We start from the raw sequence: 26996 nt of genomic DNA, 5'->3' as shown, positions 1-26996 counted from the left end.
TTATGGTAAAGTACCATAAAAGTTTCAGATAAAAGTACAGGCTATATGTAATATTAAGTATTCATGAGTATGTTAGAGTGAAATTTGGAAATTACGCTGAGCCAGAGATGATTACTGTGTAGATAGTTCAGAACAGATGATACATTTATCTTGTTTCATGTTACTCTTCAACGAATCTGATATCGAAGTAAATAATAGTTGTCAGCTTTGTTGTGATTTTGATGAATTTTAGGTGCTTTGGTAATTAATTCTCATAGTGTATTCTTTGCAGGCTGCCTATATTTATAACACTCATATATTCACTGAAGACTTAGATTTGATGATGTGTGAAAATGAATCTGAGGAACAAATTTGAAAATCTGGCTTTGCTTGTTTTTTATGACCTGTCTGATTTAATGAAGTGGCTAATAGCACAGATTGCTAATGCTTTCTTCCTAGATGTTACCTTGTGTTATATTCTGGTTTTATTTAGAAAAGGTAGATACACACACAGTTATAACAAAGGCAGGATGGATGAAGGAGTTTGCCGAGTTAGTGTTATAACAAGTGAAATTTTCACACAATTCCTAAAACTAAAGAAAATAAATTCCTGTAAATTTTCCTGTTTTCTATGATGAATATCTTCTTGCTCCTGAACTTTCATTTCCTCATATAAAGCAACACGTGTCATAAAAGAGATCTCAGTCTCCTTTAGTTTAAAACACTCTCACTAGTGTGTGTGTGTGTGTGTGTGTGTGTATGTGTCTGTGTGTGTTTGCTGGGGGGTGGTTCTGTCTTACTTAAGAATTTTTTTCTTTCCTTCCTTGCCAAGGTAGTATGTAGAAGGAGAGAGAAATGTATGTATTTTTGTGTTATTGAGTTAGATGTTCTTCATTTTAGGTGTCTCAACCTGATCTCATGGCACCTGCTACAGTGAGATTCTGCCTTTCAGGATATTGAGCATCATGACCTAGTGTCCACTGAGATATGGTGGGTACCATCTTGTCTTTCAAGTGTTGTCTGAAATCCACTGCTGGTGACTGTAGATCTGGCCTTTGCCAATAATCAAGAGTTCCCAGACTCTGGAACCCACTTTTCCTGAACCCGGTCCTCTTGAAGTCCACCAGCATTCTCAGAACTTCTTGTGCATACTCTTTGCCGTTCATTGCCCTGAAAATTTCAATTACACATTTAATACTCCAAGCTGTAGTGTACAAAACCATCTGAGGCTGCTCTCATGTCCACTCAACTAGGCAACCTTTCACCCAATATAGGCTATTTTGCTATATTGAGACATATATATGTATATACCATTATAATCCAAGATGATCCAAGATGATCCAAGATCTTTACTATAACAATAAGTTCAAATTTATTGTTCACATATTTGAAACCTTCTTGTTTCATGGTGGCCATAGCACCTGGTAAAATGGGAACTTCTCTGAAGACGTTGAAACTTGCCAGGACTATACTGAGGGAAGCAGGAGACCTCCCCCTAATTATCCATTTCTCCAATCAACCTGCATCTTTCAAACTACTCCATCTTCTCCCGCCCCAGAATTTCAGCACTGAATGGGGAGCATGCCATTTGCATATCATCTCTACTCTCTTTTTTCTCATCTTCTTGCTTCCTTCCTCTACTTCTGAAAGAGTTCTTGTGTGGCAGTTATTTTATCTGCTCTCACTTCTGACTTCATGAACTGTCTTCTCAGCTTTGGTTCTTGATGTATATAAAGTGTGCTTAGGTTGTTTCTAGGAAAGTTCTTTCCCTCTTGAAAGCATTGCCTTGCTATGAATTTTTGAGTTAAATTTGAAACTCAAAGTTTACCAGTAAATTATTAGTCTTTAGTGTCCCTCATAGTAATTTTTAAAAGAATAAAAAGTAAAAAGAAAGCAATATTATTTTCTTTCTTTTTCTTTCTTTTTTTTTTTTTTTTTTTTTGAGACGGAGTCTCGCTCTGTTGCCCAGGCTGCAGTGCAGTGGCGCGATCTCGGCTCACTGCAAGCTCCACCTCCTGGGTTCACGCCATTCTCCTACCTCAGCCTCCCGAGTAGCTGGCACTACAGGTGCCCGCCACCACGCCCTGCTAATTTTTTGTCTTTTTTAGTAGAGACGAGATTTCACCGTGTTAGCCAGGATGGTCTCGATCTCCTGACCTCGTGATCCGCCCGCCTCGGCCTCCCAAAGTGGCAAAGGTGGCCACTGTGCCCAGCCACCAATATTATTTTCAAGAGAGAAAATGCATTAATAATGTTTCAAAGTATTTTTCCTGATACATAATATTTGTACATCTTTATGGAGTACATGTGATATTTTGTTACATGCATGGAACATGTAATAATCAAATCAGGGCATTTAGGATATCCATCACCTTGAGCATTTCTTGATTTTATGTAGTGGGAACATTTTAAGTCCTCTTTTCTAGTTAACATTTTGAAATATATGACACATTTTTGTTAATTATAGTAATCGTCCCCTTACTCTGCTATGGACTTTTAGAACTTATTCTTTCTATCTACCTCTATATTTGTACCCATTAATCAACCTCTCTTTATCTCCCTCTTTTTACACATGCACCCTTCCCAGCTTTGGGTAACTACCATTCTACTCTCAACCTCCATGAGAGGAAAATTTTAGCTCACACACACGAGTGAGAATATGCAGTATTTGTCTTTCTGTGCCTTGCTTATTTCACTTAACATAATGACCTACATTTTCATCCATGTTGCTGTAAATGACAGGATTTCATGATTTTGTGGCCAAATTATATTCTATTGTGTATGTGTGTGTGTGTGTGTGTGTGTGTGAGTATATATATATATATATATATATATATATATATATATATCACATATTCTTTACCCATTCATTTTTTATTTTGATAAAAAATATCTAGCAAGGGAGTGATAATTTAAAGACAAATATGATATTATTGTGCAAATTTACTAGGATGGAACAGTGACAGGAAATATATATGTATTTCCTGATAATTTCACAAATTATCACAGATAGATAGATAGATAGATAGATAGATAGATAGATAGATAGATAGATAGATAGATGGATAGATTTGTGAGTTTAGAAACCATTATAATCAAAGAGGATTTTTGGTATAACATTGATAAGTTCTAATTCATTGTTTACGTATTCATAACTATAAAACTATTTCTTATTCAGAGCAATTTTTGCACGCAAGTTCAGTTTCTGCCCTCCAAAATTCACAAATTTTCAAAGGTGTAAAATTTCAAGTGGTGGAAATTACTGCAGAAAATCTGTAACTCAGTATAATCTACCAGCACTTAATTTGGCATAAATTTGAGATCTTCTAGGTTGTACTTTTTTAAAAACCTAGGACTAAAGAATAGGATAAGAAAGGAATTGAATATACAAACTATTTAAAAATATATGCATGAATTTGATAAATTCTACAACCATAATCTTTGGAGAATGTGAGTACCTTTATAGGATATCCTTTTATACTAAACTGTTGTGATGTCATCCTTTTATATTAAAACATTGTGATGTCATTTGTAACCATTATTCAATACGTAATATTGAATTGAACCAACACCTAATAATCAATTGAACCCTAATTCGATTCATTATTGAAGTAACCATTACTTCAATACCTAAATGCATTTTGAACATTTTATCCAATGCCTTTTCCATCATGGTTAAACATTTCATTTTATTAAATCTCTTTCTTCTACCAAGATATTGGTAACACTGGATATGAAACTGAGCTCTGAAACTTTACTCAGAAAGTTAAGTGCCCCTCATCAACATTATGATACAAAGTTGCACTGTCAGCTACATTTTGGCCAAAAACCAAGTACATGAGAAACACATTACTAACAAAAAATATATATATTAAATGATATTTGTTAAATGGAGTTGCCTTCTTGGTTGAGATAAGGGGGATTTTATTCTATCAGTGAAAAACTGCTTCAGTTAATATATTGAGGAGGGAAATGCAAATAATTTAAAAACATTTTTAGGTACTCTGCTTAAGAGAAGGAGGTTATGGCATGAGGCAAACAAAGAGACAAAAGTCATAGCTCTTGCTTTAAAAATAAAATGGGAATCAGGATAAATTTAATCATAATAAAAAGAATTAGCTGCGAATATCTAAAATTCTGCAAATGGGATAGATTATAATCAGAAACAGTTATGTGTCTGGTAACTGAAAATATTCAAGGAGAAGCTAAAAAATTTTCTTTTGTAGGTAGAGTAAAAGAAATTTCTAACTGTATAGTATTTTATCTATATCATTAATGGTTCTTTGCATTTTCTACCCAGAGCCTTTTTGTTTGCAAGCAACGGAACCCATGTAAACTAGATCAAGAACAGACAGTAAATTGTAAAGCTTTGAAGGGTCTCACAAAATCCAAGGATGGTAGTGAAAGGACTACTTGACCTCATGACAACTGGCAAGATTTTGGGAGATGAGCTACTCTGATAGTCTCTCAGGGACTATATGATTTTCATCTCACTTTCCTTTTTTCTCCCTGCTCTGCCCTGTCCTCCTATTTCTACAAATAGACTGAGTCATCAGCTTGCATAAATCTGAAAATGTCCACCCCACAACCCAAGGGTACATAATCTTCCAGCTGCAAAATCTACAGTCTACTAGTGGGAATCTTTAAATCTCTAATTTGACTGGATTTGCTCATCTGTTAAAGCCAGGCCACCCAAGTCAAAAGTTTTCTGTATAACAAATGTCACAGCTGCTTTTATTTCCAAAGACAATTTTTGATTCAAGTAACTATGGTCAAAGGTTGTGGTTTGGGGTTGCAGCCATGGATTGCATTGAGATCATGCTGACATTTTAGGAACTGAGCAGCTCATTTATCAAAAAATGTGTCCATTATATTTACTTTCTAATTAATATCAAATTAATTTGAAATTATTTCCACAAGTGATTTAATAAACCTTGCTCTTTGAATTTCTCATTTTCAGATTCTACTGTCCTCAGTATTTCTTGCCAGTACCATTATTATTAAAGCCTTTGAGTTCATCTCTTTGCCTCCAGTCCTACTCCGGTCAAGGGTACCTTACCTGTGTTACTCTCTTGTTTAAAGAAATAAAATAATATTTAAAACCTTCTCATTACCCTTAGAAGAAAATCGATCCTTTAAATATTCTACAAAGTTCCTGGGACAGTAGACCCTGTCTTCCTTTCTATCTCATATCTTGCAATATCCTCACATGCCAGTATCTCAATCAGCCTTATCACTTGTTCGTGATTTGTTATCATCCTCTTCCTCATGATTGTTTTGTTTTGTTCTTTGTAAGCTGACTAAATGTGATCTATTTATAGCCTAGGGGATTCTTCATTTTTATTCAGCATTCCATGTAAGCTTTAATTCACCCAGAAAGTCCTCTGTGATCTTTTGATGTTGGGTTTTGTTTCCTTTTTTTGTGTGTGTGATTTCATGGTACACGCCATTTATACTATTATCATACTTCTACTCTAGTGATTTAATTGTCTCTGTCTTCCACCATTCTTTAATTTTCTGAAGGGCAGGGAGATTATCATTCATCTCGAATATGCAGTGCCACATTGAATTCTAGACACAGTACAAATAACTACTTAATAGGTATTTTTAGATGAATAAATTCTGTGCTATTTATGCCAATTTGATTTACTGGCATGGCTTATATTTGCTGGGTGTAAGTAAACTGGTTGCAAAGTAATTCGAGTTATTGCATTGAAATTATTTTTGTAACTCAGACCAAATAATTGAAACTTCCTACATCTTAAATTTATAAAAGTTTAAGTGTACATTAAAAAATTTATAATGATATTGTCTGTCAAACAACTTATACAATTAAAAGAGAAATCAGATGATTTGATGTAATGAAATCTGAGTTTTCTTAACTATGCAAATACTGCATACAAACATAATAAGATTTCTGCTTAAAGTCACAATTCTAAATCATTTTAAATTTCAATCACAAATGTGACTTCTATCTCTAATAAGGACAGAATGTCTAAAACTTTGCAAATAATATACAATATTTCAAATATGTAGAGATTTCTTTTTAAACACACATATTAATATAATGTGGTTCTTTTTTTTCTCTTTTTTATCCTCCTCAATTTTCTCTGGGCTTATCCAGGCTTACTATTTACTGTGTACTACTAAGGAGACTGTACCCTTTTCAGCTGATGTGCTGGCTTTTCAACTGGCTTTTCAACTGGCGATTGCGGCTGAGCAGGTGTTGAATAGCTGTGGACATTCTGAGTAGTTTTTCTGTTCCTTCCAGTTGCCACACTGAGCCTCCTTTTAAAATAATAAATTTGAACAATTTTTTTAAAAAGTTGCTCTACTGGGTCTTGCGGTTCACAAATTCCAGGTCTATTCACAAAGCTTACATTCCCGACCTAGGCTATTACATCACTTGATTGGATCTTACATTTCTTTGGCTCTTAGGAGAGGGTATTTAAGTTCTATTCACCTTCTGACAGATAGAATTCTGACAGAATTCTGCCTTCTTTTTAAATTTCTTCCTATCTTGAAGCTCCAAATTTTCAGGATACTAAAATTGTATTCATTTTTATTCTGAATATCTGTCAAAGCTTTGCTTAACTCCATAGTAGTCAGCAAAATTTTCTGTAAAGAGCCAGACAGTTGATATTTTGAGCTTCGGGAGATCACAGAGTCTGTGTCAGCTACCCACCTCTGCTCTTGTGGCTCAAAGGCAGTGACAGACAATGCATGAAAGACTGGGTGGTCACGGCTGTGTTCCAATAAAACAACTTTATAGACACTGAAAGTTGAATTTGATATAATTTTTATAAGTCATGTAATATTCTTTGAAAGTTATTTTTCTTCTTATTTTAGTTTATAACATTGTATGTGTTGGTCTACATAGTTTTTTTTTTTTTTAACTTTTATTTTAAGTTCAGGGGTACATGTGCAGGTTTGTTACTCAGATAAACTTGTGCCATGAGTTTTTTTTGTACAGATTATTCCATCACCAAGGTATTAAGCCTAGTACCCATTCGTTATTTTTCCTTATCCTCTCCCACTTCTCACCCTTTGCCCTCCAGTAGCCCCAGTGTGTGTTGTTCTCCTCCAAGTGGACCATTTAAAAGTATAAAAAACATTTTTAGCACCTGGACCATACAACGAGTAGTCAGCTGTATTTGACCAGAGGAGCTGGAGTTAGCCAACCCCCATTGGAAAATTACAATTTCTAAAGGCATTCAGCTGACATTGAACAAAAAATGGCCTTGCTTGCCTTTGTATTTTTAGTGCCTGGAGCAACCCTGGTATATGGATATTTCTCTCTCTCTGTCTGTCTGTCTGTCTCTCTCTCTCTCTCTCTCTCTCTCTCTCTCTCCCTCCCCCCCACCCCCTTACTTTTTGTGTATGTCTCTCTCCCTCTCTCCCTGCCTCTCTCTCTCTTTCTCTCTCTATTTACTTGGAATAAATATACAGCTTATATTCTCCTTGGGAGGTTATTTCTTCCTGGTGGACTATTGGATTGGATTTTTCTTCACTCATAGAGATTGAAAATAGCAGAAAAATAAAAATTCAAGAAAATTAAGATATTACTTTATCAGTTGATGCTGAAAAAGTAAATAAAATATTAGCAAATAGACACAGGTGTCTTTTTGCTTGACTAGAGAAATCTATGACTTCGTTTTTATACTTCATGGCTTGTATCTTTATGTAACACAGAAAACTACTTATTTTTATAGTATTTTCTTTGTTTAATGTTGTCCATTAAAATAAGAATAGTTCTCTTGTGGGTTGTCAGTTTCATCTTTTCTCTGACACATTGACTCTGAGAAACTGTGCCTTTCTTGATTCCAGATGAAGTCTTGCTAGTTGCATTAATGAGTTACAAATTAAGATGTTTGATAAGAGCTTTTATTTCTTCTTCTAAAATTAGGTCTCTAGCCACAGTGCATTAATTTTAGAAAAATAATCTCATATTAGAATATGATACATTTTACTGACACTAAAATGTCATAATTGTCTCTTTTCATAGCTGTTAATCTATTTTTTGTATTCATTGATTTCTATGTAATTGTAGAGTGCTCGATGACTGTTTTATACATAAAATATAATTTTCTGTTGTTTTTCATGCTGCTGATTCTGTTGTGTGGGTGAGCACTGCAGTCCCACGATTCTGAGAAAAATAAAGCTTGGCTTTAGCACATTTTCTCTACTGCTGATTATAGCGATAATTATTCTGATGTTGCTATGGAAATGCTTTTCACAACACATTTGTGGATTGTTTCTAGTATTGGTGTTATTTTTCTTTTTTTAATTAATTAATTTATTTATTTTTTATTATACTTTAAGTTCTAAGGTACATGTGCACAACGTGCATGTTTGTTACATATGTATACACGTGCCATGTTGGTGTGCTGCACCCATTAACCCGTCATTTATTTTTCTGTGTATTTATTGGTAAATAAATTCATAAATTGGTGTACTTAAATTATATTTTGTGGTCATAGAAAATCATAAAGCATTGCTGCTTAGGGATGAACACATGTACTCAGTAATTTGAATGGAAAGCCAATTCTATTGTCAGGCACTCCTTTTATTTCCCTTCATACCTAGAAATTAGTTGTATTTGCCTGATTCCACTCATAAATCAGCCGGGTTTGAAATAAATTCAGTCTCTAGACTATATAAAGTGAGTATGGATTTTTTTTTTCAGTAGAAAGCTGATACTTTATCTAATTCTATTCTGGAACTTGGAATCCTGTGTCTTTTACCTAATCATTTGGTTGAGCTTCTAAATTCCTGTTACCCATATCACTATCTGAGTTCTTGATTTCTCTCAATTGACCTGTCTGCTTCAAGATGTACCCTGAGATCCTCTGTCTACTGTTTGTGACTCCCCTAAATTTTGCTCACTTGATCAATGACACTCTCTCATTCATTCAAGAAATACGGAATATCTGCTAAGGGGGAGGTACTATTCTAGGAACTGAAATAATAAGGTGAATAGAATAAATAAAAAACTCTCTTTCATGGAACTTACATTCTAGTAGGAGTGATTGGTGGTGATTATAAATGTTGTGTTAGTTCTTTCAGGCTGCTACAACAAAATACCATAAACCAAGTAGCTTATAAACAACAGAAGTTTATTTCTCACAGTTCTGGAAGCTAGGAAGTCCAAGATCAAAGTGTCAGCTGATTTGGTGTCTGGTGAAAGCCTAGCAGATTTTCATTCATAGGTGGTGCCTTGTGTCCTTATATGATGCAAGCAAGAAGCAGGCTCTCTCAGGACTCCTGTAACGTCACTAAACCCTTATGACATCATCTAATTACCTTCCAAATACTCCACCTCCTAATACCATCACATTAGGTGATAGAGTTCCAACATATGAATTTGGGGGGATATAATAATTCAGTCCATCAGAAATATATAATAAATAAACTGTAATTAAATAAGTATTAAGCACCAAAGAAAAAAATAAAGCAGGAAACACTGAAGGTATGAGGGAAGGCCTACCTGAGAAGGTTCCATTTGGACACAAACTCAGAAAAGGAAGTGAAGAAGGAACTATGCATATATTTGAGTAGCGGGAGGGGAGGGTGTGTTCATGTGGACCATGCTAAGATTTGTCAGAAGGCTTTGAAAGAGACTAAGAAAAGTGGAAGTCAATACAATGAAGAGACAAATTCTTCAAATAATTTTACTCTAAACAGAAGCATAAAATGGAGCTACCCAGGGTGTATATAGTAGGAGTAAATAACTAGCGTTAGAAAATGGAAGATGAGAATATTAGTAACATGTTTGCTTACGATGATTGAAGTTGTGCCATGATGAGAATGGTACAGGAAACAGAGAAAAGTAATGATGCATCAGATGCCCAATGCTGGTTTCTTGGTCTGTTTCTACATCTTACTTTTACAGTGCTGACACTTACTCAAGTAAAATATTGATTAGCCAAATTCTTGCAGGCAAAGATAATGACAAGTTTCGAAGACTAAATTAAGACACAAATATTTTTATTGTATCATTGACACGGATTTTGCAAAATTAATCCTCCTTGCCATCACCACTTTACAATTATATGAAGTTCCCACCATCTTGGTATTGGTATTATGCCACCCTATTGCTTCTAATCAAAGGCTAATTTAAATTCTCCCAGAGAATAATTCTGTCTTTTAACTTTTAAGTCATACCCTCAGCTAGAAGCATAGGTACAAATCTGTTATGAGAATTCTAATATATGAGTAACTGTATCTACCAATTAAAATAGATATTAATGATATGCAAACTAAACCTACTCAGAATCACTGGGTATTAAGAAGCTAGAGATAGATATTAAGCAAAAATGTTAAATATTTTAAAACTTTATTGCTTCTGTCTTTATAAATCAACATTAATCTAAAAAAGTCATACTTTTCTATTTCCGTAATCATAAAATATGAAGATGTATTAACAAAATTGTCCATTCAGCTATTTGACATCCTGTGAATAATTAAATGACCAAATGTTTGCTTTATACCAATCCTAGTGATTCTTTGATAATATAGTTTTAGAAATGGCCTCACTTAGGACTATATGTTAAAGCTGCAGAATCCCAACTAATACTGGCTTTAAACAGCAAAGAGATTTACTGGTGACTCAAGTCCAGAAATAAGACAGGGTTCAGCAGTGGTGGTACAGGTCTTCAATCATGTCATCAAAAACACAATTGATTTTGTTTCCTTGCTCTTCAGTTCATGATATTATTTCCATCCCCAAACAGGCAAAACTCAAAGCCACAGATTGCCTTGCATTAGCAATCGGTGCCACATGCATCCTTATTCTCAGCTATCAGGAAAAAGACCACTCTGTTTCTGGCATTCCAAGTAAGAGATTCACTGAAGTCACGTCCCTATGCTGATGTTTGAGATTAGGGAAATAAAAAAAAATGTTGTCTCAAGCTAAAAGAGCTGTCTGAAGGTAGGCGATTAATTGGCTTTCCTTAAACTATCAGAGGTGCATGTAAAAGGCTAAATACCGACCAGGCGCGGTGGCTCACGCCTGTAATCCCAGCACTTTAGGAGGCCGAGGCGGGTGGATCCCGAGGTCAGGAGATCTAGACCATCGTGGCTAACACGGTGAAACCCCGTCGCTACTAAAAATACAAAAAAATTAGCCGGGTGCGGTGGCGGGAGCCTGTAGTCCCAGCTACACGGGAGGCTGAGGCAGGAGAATGGCGTGAACCCGAGAGGCAGAGTTTGCAGTGAGCCAAGAGATTGCACCACTGCACTCCAGCCTGGGCGACAGAGCGAGACTCCATCTCAAAAAAAAAAAAAAACAAAAAAAAAAAAACAAAAAAAAAAAAACAAAGGCTAATACCTAGTCTAATATCTAAGTACTTGGAAAGGAAAAAAGGACCCATCAATGTCCACTATTGAGACCTGAGACCTGGATTTTTAATAAGGATTTTTTGATTTTCTGATTTTACTTTTGTTTTTAACCAATGACTAGATTACTTAGACAAGAATAGTTGGAAAATGTATAAGAATTTTGTTATGTATCTATATGATTCTAGCCAAAAAGAAAATATGTTCTGATTACTGAATTTTGTAAATGAGATATGGTTCCTGCCTTTATGGAATTTGGAGTCTCACCACACATTTAGCAACTTAAAACAGCACGCATTATCAAACAATTTCCCTGATTCATGAATCTAGACACAATCTAGGTGGGTCTTCTGTTCAAAGTTTCAGAGGCCAGATCTGAGTTGTCATCTGGAGCTTAGAGCCCTCTTCCAAGCTCACAAGGTGGCTGCTAGAATTTAGGCCCTTTGATTGTAGTACTGTGACCCTCAGCTCTTAGGGGTCACCTACACTTTCCTTCAAGTTCAGCAGGAAAGTTTCCCTTACCTGCAGGGTGCTTCATATATTTTTCCAAAAAGACTTTTCACCTGATTTAGTCAAACTCATCTAGAATGATATTCCTTTTGATTAACCCAAAAGCAAGTGATTTGGAACCTTCAGTACATATGCAAAAATCTTTGCACTTCTTTACCTTGGCTAGGAGCAAGTCACAAGTTCTGTAACACAAAAGGGTATGTATAGAAAGTGAACACCAGAGGAAAAAATACCAGTGTCTTGACCTTGTCCATAGGATCTATCCATCACAGGAGCCAAACTGACTATCTAAAAGGGTAGAGAATTGTTAAGGAAGGTGTCTTAGTCCATCTGGGATGTTATAACAAAATACCAAGAACAGGGTAACTTATACACAGCAGAAATTTATTTCTCATAGTTTGGATGCTTGGAAATCTAAGATCAAGACACCCTCAAATTCAGTGTCTAGTAAGGGATTGCTTTCTGGTTCACAGATAGTTGTCTTTTCGCTGTAACTTCACATGGCAGCTTTAATGGGTAAGGAGTTTCAGACCTCTTTAATAAGGGCACTAATCTCATTCATGAAGGATTTGCCCCCATCAGCTGATCATCTCACAAAGGCTTCATTTCTTAATGCCATCACCTTGGAGATTAGGGTTTCAACATATGAATTTTAAGGGGATATATTTAGACCTTTTCATTCTGCCCCTGTCCTCAAAAAAGCCATGACCTTCTCAAATGTAAAATGCATTCATTTCTTTTCAATTGCCCCCAAAATTTTAACTTGTTCTAATATCAACTTAGAAGTCTAAAGTTCACATCTCATCTAAATATTATCTAAATCAGATATGGGTGAGACTCAAGATATAATTCATTCTGAGGCAAATTTTTGTCCAGTTGTGAACCAGTGAAATTAAACAAGTTATGTGCTTCCAAAATATAATGGTGGGACAGGCAAGGAAAGACATTCCCACTGGAAAAGAAAGAAATAGGAAAGAAGAAATAAATGATAGGTCCTGAACAAGTCCAAAACATAAATGTTGTGGAAGAATCTTCTTTGACTCAGTTATCTGCCCTCGAAGCCCACTGGGGCAGAGGTCTCCTTCTGGACACACTGGGGTAGAGGCTCCATCTTCTCAGCTTTACTGGGCAAATGGGCTTCAGGGCTCCAGGCAGCCCTGCTTGGTTTTGCTCGGTGCAGCCCACACCAGAGCTCTTCTGTGCTGGAATAGAACTCTGGTTGCTCTACCAGTCTATGGTCTTGAGGATAGAACTACCCCTATGGCTCCATTGGCCATTGACTCAATGGGGACTGTCTAAAGTGGCCCCACCCTCAAGGCAGCTCTCTTCCTGGGCACTGATGTTCTTCAGCACTTCCTTTCAAAACAAGGTGATGGCAGTCACTCCCACAGCTTTGCTGGGGGCAGCAGAGGTATCATACAATGTATAATATGTGAGTTTGGTAGTGGAAAATAAGTGAGTTTTTTTAAGGCAGATAAAGGAGGGAAGGGCATCTAGGTAACTAGATGGTCCAAAGTTCTAAAAGTTTGGTTTTATTCTAAGAATTGTTCATTTTTTATATCTTTGGAAGATATGGGGAAACTGATGTTTCACTAACCATGGTAGTAGATGTAGAAAAAACAAGACTGTGACCAAGGTTTAGCAGCTATTGGTGGGTTAATTTGAAATTAGCACGAGGTATGGGGTGGAAAAATTCAGTCTAAACTCTTGTTAAGTTAGTAGAACATTTTCATTTTCTAAGCATTCCTCACATTATAGAGGTAAGCTTTAGATTTTTTTTTGGCAACACAGTGTACAGATACCACCCCCAGGAATGAGAAGTGTAGTTCAGTGAAGATTTTATTACCGAGTTCTATTATTAAAAGAAATAATATTTCCTAGGGCATGCAGATGAAAAAACTGATGCAGTATTCAATAATTAATAATAGTTCAAATGTTCAAATGACAAAAATGTGCAAAGCGAGGTGCATGCATGACCATGAATATGAGTAGCAGAAGAGGTCGACAGTAAAGAACACTTATGTTGAAATACTTTTTTTTTTTTTATCAGGAAGATACGTTTTGAAATGGGTCAACCATGTGAAGATTAAAACATCTCACAGAGATAAGAATATAGGGGGTTGTCAATTTTAAGAAAGATGTAGTTTGTTCAAGTGTCCTAGGAATAAGGAACTATTTACTAACTAGAAAAATGCTAACAAACTCCTGTGCCTATTGCATGTGAAGTCTATGGGACTGTGAGAGACTGGTGAACTGTTTAGCAAAACTGTTCTTCGTTCTTGCTGGGCACTTGGGTATAATGTATATCCCATCCTCCCTTTCTGTTAGGAGCAGCCACATGACAGATTTATCACCAATGAAATAGTGGCAAGAATAGCATACATCATTTTCTGGCCTGGCCAAAAAGCAATCTCATGTAATCCTCTGATAGATGAGTGTTGATCCTTTGAGCAAACTAGAAGTGACATGCTAAATATGGTAGAACCTCCATCAGCCTGAGTCCTTGAGTAAATGTGGGGAGAAAATTCCCCCAGTCCACTAATTAGAAAAACCTCTATTGAAATTTCAGGATTTATTTGTTACAGAAGCTACCACTACCTTAACTAATACAGAATATTGTCTCTATGAGTGAGGATCATAGGACAGTGATGCACTCTAAATAAAGTTTTTGCAGTCAAAGCAAGCCAGAGGAAACCATTCTGTGAAGAATCAAGGTAGATAAGAGAGTTATTTGTCATGGAAAAGGGCTTCTGAGGAAAAAATTGGATGGCAGGGAAGTGATTAGGTTAAAATTTGGTGAAATGAAGCACAGAATGTTAGTAGTAGTGCTGTAATTTTTATAAAGATGCATTTGCAGCAGTGTAGGATGAATTATAGCACTGAGCTAGCAGGAGTCTGATGACAGAAAGCATGTGTAATTTCTCATTCAGAAATTTTCCTATTGTGTGCTTACAGAGATGTAGTGCTGATTGATTCAACTTTTTGTATTTAAATCGCCTGTATAAGCCCCTTTAAAACTTTATTTTTCAGAGTCAATCTTCAGAAAGAATATTCTTTTAATATAACGTATTTTTCTGATCATGTAAGACATACAGAGTTACATCCAATTTTCCATATATTGTAGTGTACCTATAAAATCCACAGTGGATGGTTAATATTTCTAAAAAGAAGGTGTTTGCACACATAGGAGAGTACCTATTTATTCACTGGTAAGGTGTAGGCAGTGGAATCAAGAAGAAAATAATAGCCTACAATAAATTATTTTGAAGCAATTCAATAGCTAGCTCTAAATATCTTGCATAATGAACGTTTCTTGTCCAGTTTCAGATTTTTTATATTCTTCCTTCTTTCACATCTACAGATTTAACACTTTCAAAAAGCTATTATGGAACAAGTATATGTACAATGCCATATTTCAAATATTTTATTTGATTCATCTTTATTCCCATAGGTAAATGCATTTTATGATCATGTTTGGTTGGAAAAAGAACAATTGCAAAAATTAACCCTTGCTGCTGTCTTTATGTAACAATCTACAATATAAACTTTATAATACAAAATTGAGCAGTCCTGGATGCAGTTTAGTTTCATAATACAAGATCATTGATTTTTATGAAAAAAATGTGCAATTTTTTTTTTTTTTTTTTGAGATGGAGTCTCATTCTGTTGCCCAGGCTGGAGTGCAGTGGCGTGATCTCAGTTCACTGCAAGCTTTGCCTCCCGGGTTCATGCCATCCTCCTGCCTCAGCCTCCTGAGTAGCTGGGACTACAGGTGCCCACCACCACGCCTGGCTATTATTTATGTATTTATTTATTTTTGTATTTTTAGTAGAGATCCTTGTTAATCAGGATGGTCTCGATCTCCTGATCTCGTGATCCACCCACCTCAGCCTCCCAAAGAGCTGGGCAATGATTTTAAAAACAGGTTCCTTTGGATGACATTACTTTTCAAAATTGTTCTCAAATAAGAAAATGTTATTATATTGCACTTACTGCATGTGTACACTGTACTTACCACTGTCGATGACACATTGCAGATGAATCTTTTCCAAAGAATAAGTGTTTAGTAAATATCAGAATAAACCATCACCAGCTCAATTAGATAATAAATACGCTCACCACAGTTACTATTTTAAACTGCTTTTGTGAGGGGCTGTTATCGAGGGAATGCAGAAGACTTGAAACTCACCTTGATCTTTTGCTAGTGAACATTAGACCACACTTATTTTTTTTATGACTCCTGAAATTTCTAGAAACAGTCAAGAATATGTTGTATTCCATTGACTGTAATCATTGAGTTACAGTCTAGTAATTCTTTTGTGAATATTTAGGACCTCGTTTTTGTAAAAACATGGCATAATTTTTGGATTTATATGATTCCCTAGCACTATATACAAAATAGGGCAACATATAAATAGAGAGACATTTCTGCTATTATATTTTAAAATGTTTATATCATGTGACACCTCCCTTCCCCACCCCCCTAAAAACATCTGCTATAATGATTTCCCATTGCAGTTCTAATAGGAACAAACCCTCTCCCTGGGCTACCAGGCACTGCATGGTATAAACCCTGCCTACTTTCTCTCTCCTCTTGACACATGCACTGTCACTGATTCTATGTTCAGCACTCTGGCTCCTAGAATACAGCATGCATTTCTCACCAGCAGAAATGTATGGGGATGCTCTTAGGAAGGGTGGTCACTACCTCCTGACCCTCTTCTTCTCAGCTGTTCTCTTAACTGACTACTTCCTATCCTTTAGATCTCAGTCACCTTGTCTGTCTTGTTATGTACCATTCTGCTAGACCTGTCAAAGCACCTGGCATGTAGTAGATGACAAGTAATATTTGCCAAAAGAAGAAACGAAGAAAAAAAGAAGAAAGAATCAAAGTGGAGGATGGAAAGAATAAGTGTTTAATTGCATACTTTGTGAGTTACAAGTACAGTAGTCCCCACTTATTCATTCACACTTTCAGTTCAGTATTGTGGTTTCAGTTACCTAAGGTCAGTTGTATGGCTCAAAAACATTAAATGAAAAATTACAGAAATAAACAGTTTACAAGTTTTAAATTGCTACCCACCATTGAGGGTAGTGTGATGAAATCTCTCGCCAACCTGCTTCATTCTGCCTGGGACATGAATCCTCCCTATGTCCAGCATATCCATGCTGTCTACACTACCTGAGTGTTAGGCATCAACATCATCCACTCCTGACATCCAGCCATGAACATCGTGATAGATCAGTGATCCAGAATCACCTAAAGCAGATGAGCCTTCTTCTGACATATTGTCAGAAGGTCCAAGTAACCCAGTGCTAAATGCCTACCACATCTTTCACCTCACTCCATCTTGTCACATAGACATTATATCATCTCACATCATCACAAATAAAGGGTGAAGACAGTACAATAAGATAATTCTTGTGAGAGAGACCACATCCAAAACTTTTATTACAGTATGTTGTTATAATTGTCCTACTTTATTTTTGTTAATCTCCTACTGTGTCGAATGTATAAATTAAACTTTATTACATATTAAACTTTATTACGTCTACATATAGACAGGAAAAAAACATATATAAAATTTGGTACTACCTGTTTTCAGACATTGACTGGGGATCTTGGAATGTATTCATTCCTCCATGGATTATGGGGTACTGTATATAAACTCAGAAAATTCCATTTTAAAATTAATCCTTCATCATTATTATAAGTTCTAAATAGCAATTTGTGTTGTTTGCTTCTATAGCTAAATGCTGTGAAGGCTTTAGGAGCATGTTAGTTGCATAAGGTCTTGAGACATTTCTTTAAGTACATGATTCCATGCCATTTGATATATTGTAGGTCACCTAATAGTTCATTATAGTAATGGAAGCAACATCACCATAAACATTCAAAGTTACAGACATGCAACTGTACCTCTATAGGCTCTCCTATTGCATGGTTATGTAATGTAGGTCTCTCTATAATTAGATAATCAGTTTAAATAGTTTTTACTAATATAATTTTCTCCTCCATTTCCTATTAATAGCTTGTCATGGTTGATTTACCTGATGTAATTAATAATTTGGGAACTACATTGTGACTGCTGAAATGCAGCATTAAAATTAGTCTTTAAGTATTTTCAAGTCTTAATATCCTTCCTTAAAGACAGATTGAGGAGAATAGAATCAATTTGAAGATAATCAGTTCCAGCACAATATTAATATAACCTGTAGTTATTTTAATGGACCAATGTAAGAGTTTATTCAATTAGTTATCTCATATATTTTTAATCTTTGAAAATTATATTGTTACTTTAATTGAGGTAATTTCCATTTAAAAGGTAGGAAATTTAGGAGGAAAAGTTTTTAGAAATGGAAGAAAGTTTCAAAGTATGATATATGACAAAATGAGTAGAATACATTTGTTTTGTTTACTTTGTATATTATTGGCTTTACACAATTGATTTTTCATTCTACCTTTAATGAGTAGATCAAATAGACTTTAAAGGTTTGTTTTATCTCAGGATTTATTCTATATGACTCATTTATTCAGTAAAATATTTAAGCAGCTTTAACCTGACAGACAATATTCTAGTTAACCTAAAATATTATTATGTCATTAATTTACTCAGTAATTATTTATTGAGCTCTTATTACATACTAAACCACAATTTCACCATCTGAGAAAACAGCAATAAACAAGAGTCTTTGCCCTCGTGGAAATTATGGCCAAGTAGGAAAAGAGGCAACTATTAATAGATAGATAGATAGATAGATAGATAGATAGATAGATAGATAGATAGACAGACAGATAGAAAAAATGATAAGGCAGGGAAAGTTTGTAGGGAGTTCTGGGGAAGAGAAAGATGCTTAGAAAGGTGAAGGTGTCAGTAAGAAAGTGCTTACCATGGCCGGCGGTGGCTCACGCCTGTAATCCCAGCACTTTGGGAGGCCGAGGCGGGTGGATCACGAGGTCAGGAGATTGAGACCATTCTGGCTAACACAGTGAAACCTCGTCTCTACTAAAAACACAAAAAATTAGCCAGGCGTGGTGGCGGGGCCTGTAGTCCCAGCTACTCAGGAGGGTGAGGCAGGAGAATGGCGGGAACCCGGGAGGCGGAGCTTGCAGTGAGCCGATATGGGGCCACTGCACTCCATCCTGAGCGAGAGAGAGACACTCCGTCTCAAAAAAAAAAAAAAAAAGAAAGAAAGAAAAGAAAAGAAAAGAAAGTGCTTACCGTGATGGGTTGTACTATCTAAGATTAATAGCTAGGGATGTGAGAACATGAGAAAGCATGGAGGAGTGGTCTGCAGTGGATTTGGTTCTCGTAGCTTTGAAAAATTACTGAATGTTAGTTATTTGAGGAGTAAAAGTATTGGAAATAGAGAAAATTAGTAGATAGAGAATGAGACGTTTAAGGTTGAGATTATGGAATTGGGGTGTACTTATTGTTATTAGCAGGACACAGATATGACCTTGAAAGTAGATGGCTGAGACATGATTGAGGATCAAGTCATTGTAAAAGAGATGGTCAATATCCTTCCATGTTGGTATTGGATCATCAAGAATTTTGACTAGAATAGTGAAATTGGCCATGATCCAGGTGTTAAAATCTTTAAGGAAGTATCTCTGGGGCATTTGTAAATTATTGCAACAAGGAAAGGTAGCAGGCAGTGTCACCTGAGAGAAGCAGCCTCAAAACTAGGTTTTCAGGAAAGAGAAAGGCTAATAGCTTGTATGTGGTAATGAAGAGTAAAAACTCCTAAAGTCGAGCCTGCATCAGATACCTAAGAGAGTTTCATAACTAACCAACGTTTCTGTGTTATTTGGTGGGTATAGTGGCTTGGTGCTCAACACCATACCAATCTCCTTTTAATGGTCCTTGAAGAATTGCAGAATATGGAAAGCTACAATGTACATCTTCAAGATTCTCTTGTTCAGTCAATCTTAAATCTTCTCAGAGAGACGAATTTCAGTGGCTCCTTCTCTGTCTACCTACAAGCACAGTCAAAGGCATGTGGAGTTTTTCTTGGCAGCATTAGCTGAGGCCTCAGCACCTGGTCAGCAACTTTGAGGATCTTGAAAAGTGTGTGGAATGCTTTTCACTGGTGCAGGCTGTAGAAGCCATGTTGGGTTTCTGGAGCTACTACCGCTACATATCCTTCCTCATCGTGGCAGTAGTGGTGGAGAACTGAAGCTGGTGACTTCCTAACTGTGGAAGAGACAGTAATTCTCCTGGATCCTTGTTCTGCCAGGTAGCTTTAGGATTAGTTACTAAATGTTTGGCTTAAAGTCTATTTTGTCATCCCTACCAGTGATGCGGTAAGACATTTAACATGCTGTGACAGATTTCCCCCTAGTTTGAGTGGATTCTGTTCTCTTCTACTAGAACTAGAACTCTGAACAATGCAAAACAGCCAAAGAAAAGCTATAATGTGGGGCTAAGGGAAAATGATGCATATTATATTTTACTTCTCTTTTAATTATGATGCCTTCTCTCGTTCTGTAGGATGCAAGAGCAATTCATTAAACATATTTTCCTCTTGGTTTCATGTCTAACATTATCAACATCTTTCATGAACCGTCTAGTTTCCTGGGGTACTTTACTAAGTGATATGACAAGTTATCTATGTGTTTCTGGTTCAGATATTTTGTTAGTTAACCTTCCAAAAAAGTTAACATAATAGTGGGCACATTTATAAAAAAAATAATAAAACAACTTTATTAGTTGGCTGAGGCTGCCATAAGAAAGTACCACAAACTGTGTGGCTTACACAACAGAAATTTGTTATCTTACAGTCTGGATGCTAAAAGTCTAAAATCAAGGTGTTTGCAGGGTTGGTTCCTACTGAAGGCTGTATGGGAGAATCTGGTCCATTCTTTGAACTTTTGATTGCCTCAGATTCCTTAGCTTGTAGATGACCTCTCCCTGTGTCTTCACATTGTCTTTCTGTGTATGTGTCTGTCTCTGTCCAAATCTCTAGTGCTTATAAGGACACAGTAATTTTGGGTTAGGACCCAACCAAATGACTTCATCTTAACTTCTGCAAAGACCCTATTTCCAGAAAGGTTCAAACTTACAAGTACAATGGTTAGGACTTTGACATATTTGGGAGAGGACACCAACCCATAACAGCAAAGTCAAATTTCATTTTATATATCAAATTATAGTTGGAAACCCTGGTAACTGAAAGCTAAGTGGATAGAAGAGTTGATAAATGAAGACAGGAACATTATATATTACATCTGATTTAATCTCAACAAGAACTCTTTCAGGAAGTATTATCCTCCTCTTACAAATAAGTAGAATCTATCTCTTGTTAGTTACATAACTTGGCCAACTTTAAACAAGCATAAAGACAGTACTTGAACTTTGAAATGGTAAAACTCATCAATCTGAAACAAATGCAATACGCTTTTCCACTCTTCTACTCTTTTCCGAATAGAAAAGCTATATAAGAATTATAAATCTGGAGGTTGCCGACAGAATGGGAGAAAATTTTTGCAATCTACTCATCTGACAAAGGGCTAATATCCAGAATCTACAAAGAACTCAAACAAATATACAAGAAAAAAACAAACAACCCCATCAAAAAGTGGGCAAAGGATATGAACAGACATTTCTCAAAAGAAGACATTCATACAGCCAACAGACACATGAAAAAATGCTCATCATCACTGGCCATCAGAGAAATGCAAATCAAAACCACAATGAGATACCATCTCACACCAGTTAGAATGGCAATCATTAAAAAATCAGGAAACAACAGTTGTTGGAGAGGATGTGGAGAAATAGGAACACTTTTACACTGTTGGTGGGATTGTAAACTAGTTCAACCATTATGGAAAACAGTATGGCAATTCCTCAAGGATCTAGAACTAGATGTACCATATGACCCAGCCATCCCACTACTGGGTATATACCCAAAGGATTATAAATTATTCTACTACAAAGACACATGCACACGTATGTTTATTGCAGCACTATTCACAATAGCAAAGACTTGGAATCAACCCAAATGTCCATCTGTGACAGACTGGATTAAGAAAATGTGGCACATACACACCATGGAATACTATGCAGGCATAAAAAAGGATGAGTTTGCGTCCTTTGTAGGGACATGGATGCAGCTGGAAACCATCATTCTTAGCAAACTATCACAAGAAGAGAAAACCAAACACCGCATGTTCTCACTCATAGGTGGGAACTGAACAATGAGATCACTTGGACTCGGGAAGGGGAACATCACACACTGGGGCCTATCATGGGGAGGGGGGAGGGGGGAGGGATTGCATTGGGGAGTTATACATGATATAAATGATGAATTGATGGGTGCTGACGAGTTGATGGGTGCAGCACACCAACATGGCACAAGTATACATATGTAACAAACCTGCACGTTATGCACATGTACCCTAGAACTTAAAGTATAATAAAAAAATGAAAAAAAAAAAAAGAATTATAAATCTGGAGAGCATCTTCTCCTTAATTCCCACAACTCATGTGGAAAAAAATATAATATCTTTAAAACTATTTAAGCCATAAGATACAAAAAAAAAAAAATTGGCATGCTGGCAGTTTAAGGTCTTTCCAAGTATAAGATGTGCCGGTATAGTGGAAATTCAAGAAAGAGTTTTGGTAAGAGATGATCAAATGTGAGGAAGGAGAGAAAAGAGTGAGGCTCTAGAAATCTATTTGGGGTAGAATTGTTAGGCTTTGCTGATATATTGGATGTACTCATGAGAAAAATGAATATAGAATGACTCCCAGATTTCTGATTTTAAAATAGAATTCTTAAATAATGAAGTGTTTATCAAATAATATTCAAAAAGAGAAAATGTGGGGAAGGTAAGTTTTGAAGACATTGAATTTGAGTTGACTTTAAAACATCCAGATGGTACTCATTGAGAAGGTGTAGTGTAAGCATCTAAGGTGATGAATAAAGTAAGTGATAATCTTCAGTAGCCTAGACTGGCCATCAGAGTAGTTGAAGAGCAGCTAAATCCAAACCCAAGTCAGAAAGAGAAATTGATGATAAAGCTAAAATAATTATAGCATAATCTTTAGAATTGTTGCTATTTACACTTTTATTACTATGTGTAAACACAGCATATTTATCAATATAAATAATACGCTTTTAGATTTGTATGTTATTTGCATTTATCAGAGTGTGTTTATATCTATGTTGGGTAATCTCCAAGATTTCTGAAACACAGCAAGCTTTTTATCCTACAGGAAAGGTTTATTTTGATTTACTCATTGGTACATGTAGCTGGTAGCAAAGAGAGGGGTAACCTTGTACCCCCCATTACTTGACTTAACATTAACTACTTCAGCACCTCTCAAATACTGTTCATTATAAAGTATAATTTTAATTGGCACTTTGTTTTTTATTATGATGATTTTATATATCTTCATTTCTCAGTATAAAATTACCAAAGCAAACCAGTGATATAAAATTCATGGCAATGCCAGTAATAGAAACACATACTTTCTCTCTCATTAAATTTATTTTAGCTGTATGTGATCTTGCAGATTGAATATAATAGCAGAAAACAACACTTAAGGAATGCAGAAAAGTGGATAGGAAGAAAGTCTCTAAGAATCCACCACAGATTCTTCTCTGTAATAAAAGCATAAGTGACAGCTTAAATGATAAAATGTCATAGAATAATAAATGAGTTAATTTGTTTCTACCAATCTTTTATCAAGGAAAGCACAGTGAATTTAAACAAGGAATAAATGTAGGCCATGCAGGATAATTTAGCGTATTTATTTTTTAAAAACAGACATCAACTTTATCATTGTATAAAAGTAATTATTTTGAATGGTCATATGTGTCAAAAAAAGTATCATTTAGTTGTATCAGAATTGTATGATTTAAGAATACCAAATTTCCTTAAAGTGTTTTATTTCTAATTTCAGCCTTAGTAAATGAGTTCACTTGGATGTGGATACATTATAAGACAGTGCATACCTCCAAAAATGTCCTAAAGTTATGTGTATGAAAATCCTAATTTTAAAAAAACCACTTCTAGAAGTGTCAAAATAAAATAACTTCCAATTAATTCATTTGCTCATATGATTACAGAAGAAAAGTTACAGGTGTTGTCATTATTTATCAACTTAATATGTGAATTGTACTATGATAGAATGTAGCAGTGAAGACATTAATTCTGAATTTTACTTATTACTTAAATTAGTTTTCTTTTAAAATAAAAGAAAGATAAGGTGTTTTAAATGCTACCATCAGTAATGTTCACATGTGGATAAGGTTAATAGGAGAGAGGACATTTTCTGAGCAATTCTGCTCATTGCACTGACCCTATATACTGTATTTGTTCAGGGGAGGAATCTTGACTGGGATAGAAGAGGGCAGAACCAATGAATAAATTTTAATTAAATTCTGGAAGTTCTATTGAGGCAGACATAAAAGATTTTTTGTCTATTGCCACAATTCCAAATAAATCTGCTCATGTAATATTAATTCAAGAAATAATCATATGGATAAATAAGAAGATAAAAAATAAATACTTGAATATGACTTTGTGGTTGGTTTGCTTGTTCAGTTTTGTAGAGCAATGAGGTTTAATTCTGTCACTGAGGGGAAAATCATATATAAAGCAGGCTGCTAATTTATTGCCATTTAAATATCATAGATGACAAGTAAATCTGGATTCATTTCATAATTTGCTAATGGAAAATATAGAGAAAACATTCTTATGACACTAATCTTCAGAGAAAGGTTACCCACCAATGTATGCCTGATTGTTCTACCTTTATTATATATTGTTGATCAATTTCAAGTGGCATAGATTTTTTTAACTACATAAAATCATTTTAAAAAATGAAAGTAAACTATTGCACAAATATTAATTTCTTAGTATGGTGAACATACTATAAGATGTCAATGTTAGAAGAAAGAAGATGAAAGTTATATGTGAACTCTGTGTACTATCTTTATAGCTCTTCTATGAATCTAAAATTCTTTCAAAATGAAAAGTTAACCACTGGATTGGTGGGAACTTAGGTTGGTTCCATATCTTTGCAATTGCAAATTTTGCTGCTATAAACTTGCAGGTGCATGTTTCTTTTTAGTATAATGACTTCCTTTCCTTTGGGTAAATTCCCAGTAGTGGGATTGCTGGATCAAATGCTAGTTCCACTTTTAGTTTTCTATGGAATCTCCATACTGTTTTCCATAGTGGTTGTACTAGTTTGCATTCCCACCAGCAGTGTAAAAAAGTTCCCTTTTCACCACATCCATGCCAACATATAATGTTTTTTGACTTTTGAATTATGGACATCCCTGCAAGAATAAGTTGGTATCTCACTGTGGTTTAACTTTGTGTTTCCCTAATAATTAGTGATGTTGAGCATTTTTCCATGTTTGTTGGTCATTTGTATATCTTCTATTGAGAATTGTCTATTCATGTCCTTTGCCCACTTTTTGATGGGATTATTATTTTTTTCTTGCTGATTTGGTTGAGTTCTGTGTGGATTCTAGATATTATTCCTTTATCAGATGTGTAGTTTGTAAATATTTTCTCCCACCCTGCGGGTTGTCTATTTACTCTGCTGATTATTTCTTTTGCTGTTCAGAAGCTTTTTAGTTAACACCATGGAATACTACTCAGGCATAAAAAGGAACAAACTAATGTATTTTGCCACAATTTGGATGAAACTGAAGGTGATTATTCTAAGTGAAGTAAATAAGGAATGGAAAACCAAATACCATATTTGGTTCTCTTTTATTTATAAGTGGAAGCTAAGCTATGAGGACATAAAAGCATAAGAATGAGGTAATGAACTTTTGGGACTTGTGGGGAAGAATGGGAGGGGAGTGAGGGATAAAAGACTACATATTGAGTATACAGTACATTGCTCGAATGACAGGTGCACCAAAATCTCAGAAATCACCACCAAAGAACTCATCCATGTAATCAAAAACCACCTGAACCCCAAATATTTTGAAATAAAAATAAACAATTAAAAAGTTTAAAAACTAAACATTTTTGAGAAAAGCTAAGATTATTTTTTGAGTGCAATAAAAACTAATGGGTTAATTTTAAAGGAAGATTATAATTTATATTAAAGAAAAATTCTATTTTAAGCTGGGTCCAGTATCACAAAGTTTAGAATGTAGAATGCTCAGAGAATGTAAGTAATTAGTTTTGGCTGCAGGTATATAAGAGATAGCAGTGGGAGATGGGAAGGGAGAGGCAGAGGTCGACAGAACATCAGGTATGTTTTGTGTCGGCATGAGGTGTTTAGATTTTGTAATGAAGACATTGGGGAGCCGTTAAGGGATTTTTAAGTAAGGGATGATAAGAGAGCATCTACTAAGTATTAGACACATTGTTAGCTAACATGCTGACATTGGTGGACACTACAGAAAAAAAGCTTAAAAGCAGGCAGAAAAAAAAAAATCACACAGTGCATCTCAATAGGCTTTGAGAGATTCTGTTTACTGTAGTAACTGCACTTCCGATTTATTTAGTGCTATGTGTTTATATGCTAAATGTTTTTCATGCCTTGTGTCACATAAACTGCACAAGAAACCTAAAAAGTTGTTAGAGTCTTTGTTTTTTTTTTGTTGTTGTTTTCAAATTAACAAACAGAAACATTCTACTGCCCAATTTTGCAAAACTAAGAGAAGAAAGGACTCTTTCTTTGAATATACACTGTCTGCTTCCTGTAGAAATGTTTGATCTATTCAGTTAGCCAATCAGCTCAGGACTTGGAAATGTTGGGTTTTTAAAGGACTGCTTACCAGGCGTATATTGAATATATATGAATGAAAAAATATATATAATTCATTCATCATTTAACTTTATTTTTTGCACTGAGCATTGATTATGTTCCATATACTGATGTAGATGCTGAAGGTATGAAAGTAAACAGCAGGGTTGTTTTTTGTTTTTCCCCTCACAGAACCTACAATATAGAGGAAATAGCTTGATGCAACTTTGGATATATTTTTATGTATTTGAAATCTAGTGGTACATATAATCTTGTACAGTGTTTTTTAAAAATGTACTCTTATTTGAAATATTTTCCTATGTTATCCAAATTTCCACGATTGTAAATTGCATTTTAATCAATTTTAACTGTGGACATTATTGTTTATAAATCTTGATCTTCATTTCTAATTATTTTCTTATAATGCTTTCCTTGAAGAAG

General features: G+C 35.3%; 1 protein-coding gene across 7 annotated transcripts in view; it reads left to right on the top strand.

Moving 5' to 3' along the window:
- PPFIA2 (PTPRF interacting protein alpha 2) overlaps positions 1–26996 on the top strand; it is a 516520-nt gene that overhangs the window by 221594 nt on the left and 267930 nt on the right. The window contains exon 1 of one of the 7 annotated variants that reach the window (XM_010383663.2): positions 25951–26057. The exons of the other annotated variants lie outside the window; for them this stretch is intronic. Coding sequence (XP_010381965.1) covers positions 26022–26057 — 36 coding nt within the window. The 5' untranslated portion in view covers positions 25951–26021. Of the gene's footprint in view, positions 1–25950; positions 26058–26996 lie in introns of those variants that run through there. 7 annotated transcript variants of the gene reach the window in all.

The sequence above is a fragment of the Rhinopithecus roxellana genome, chromosome 10 (assembly GCF_007565055.1).
Source record: "Rhinopithecus roxellana isolate Shanxi Qingling chromosome 10, ASM756505v1, whole genome shotgun sequence".
NCBI classification, from domain to species: Eukaryota; Metazoa; Chordata; class Mammalia; order Primates; family Cercopithecidae; genus Rhinopithecus; species Rhinopithecus roxellana.
Note: the sequence above shows the minus strand (reverse complement) of the source record. Positions and strands in the feature narration are given on the sequence as shown.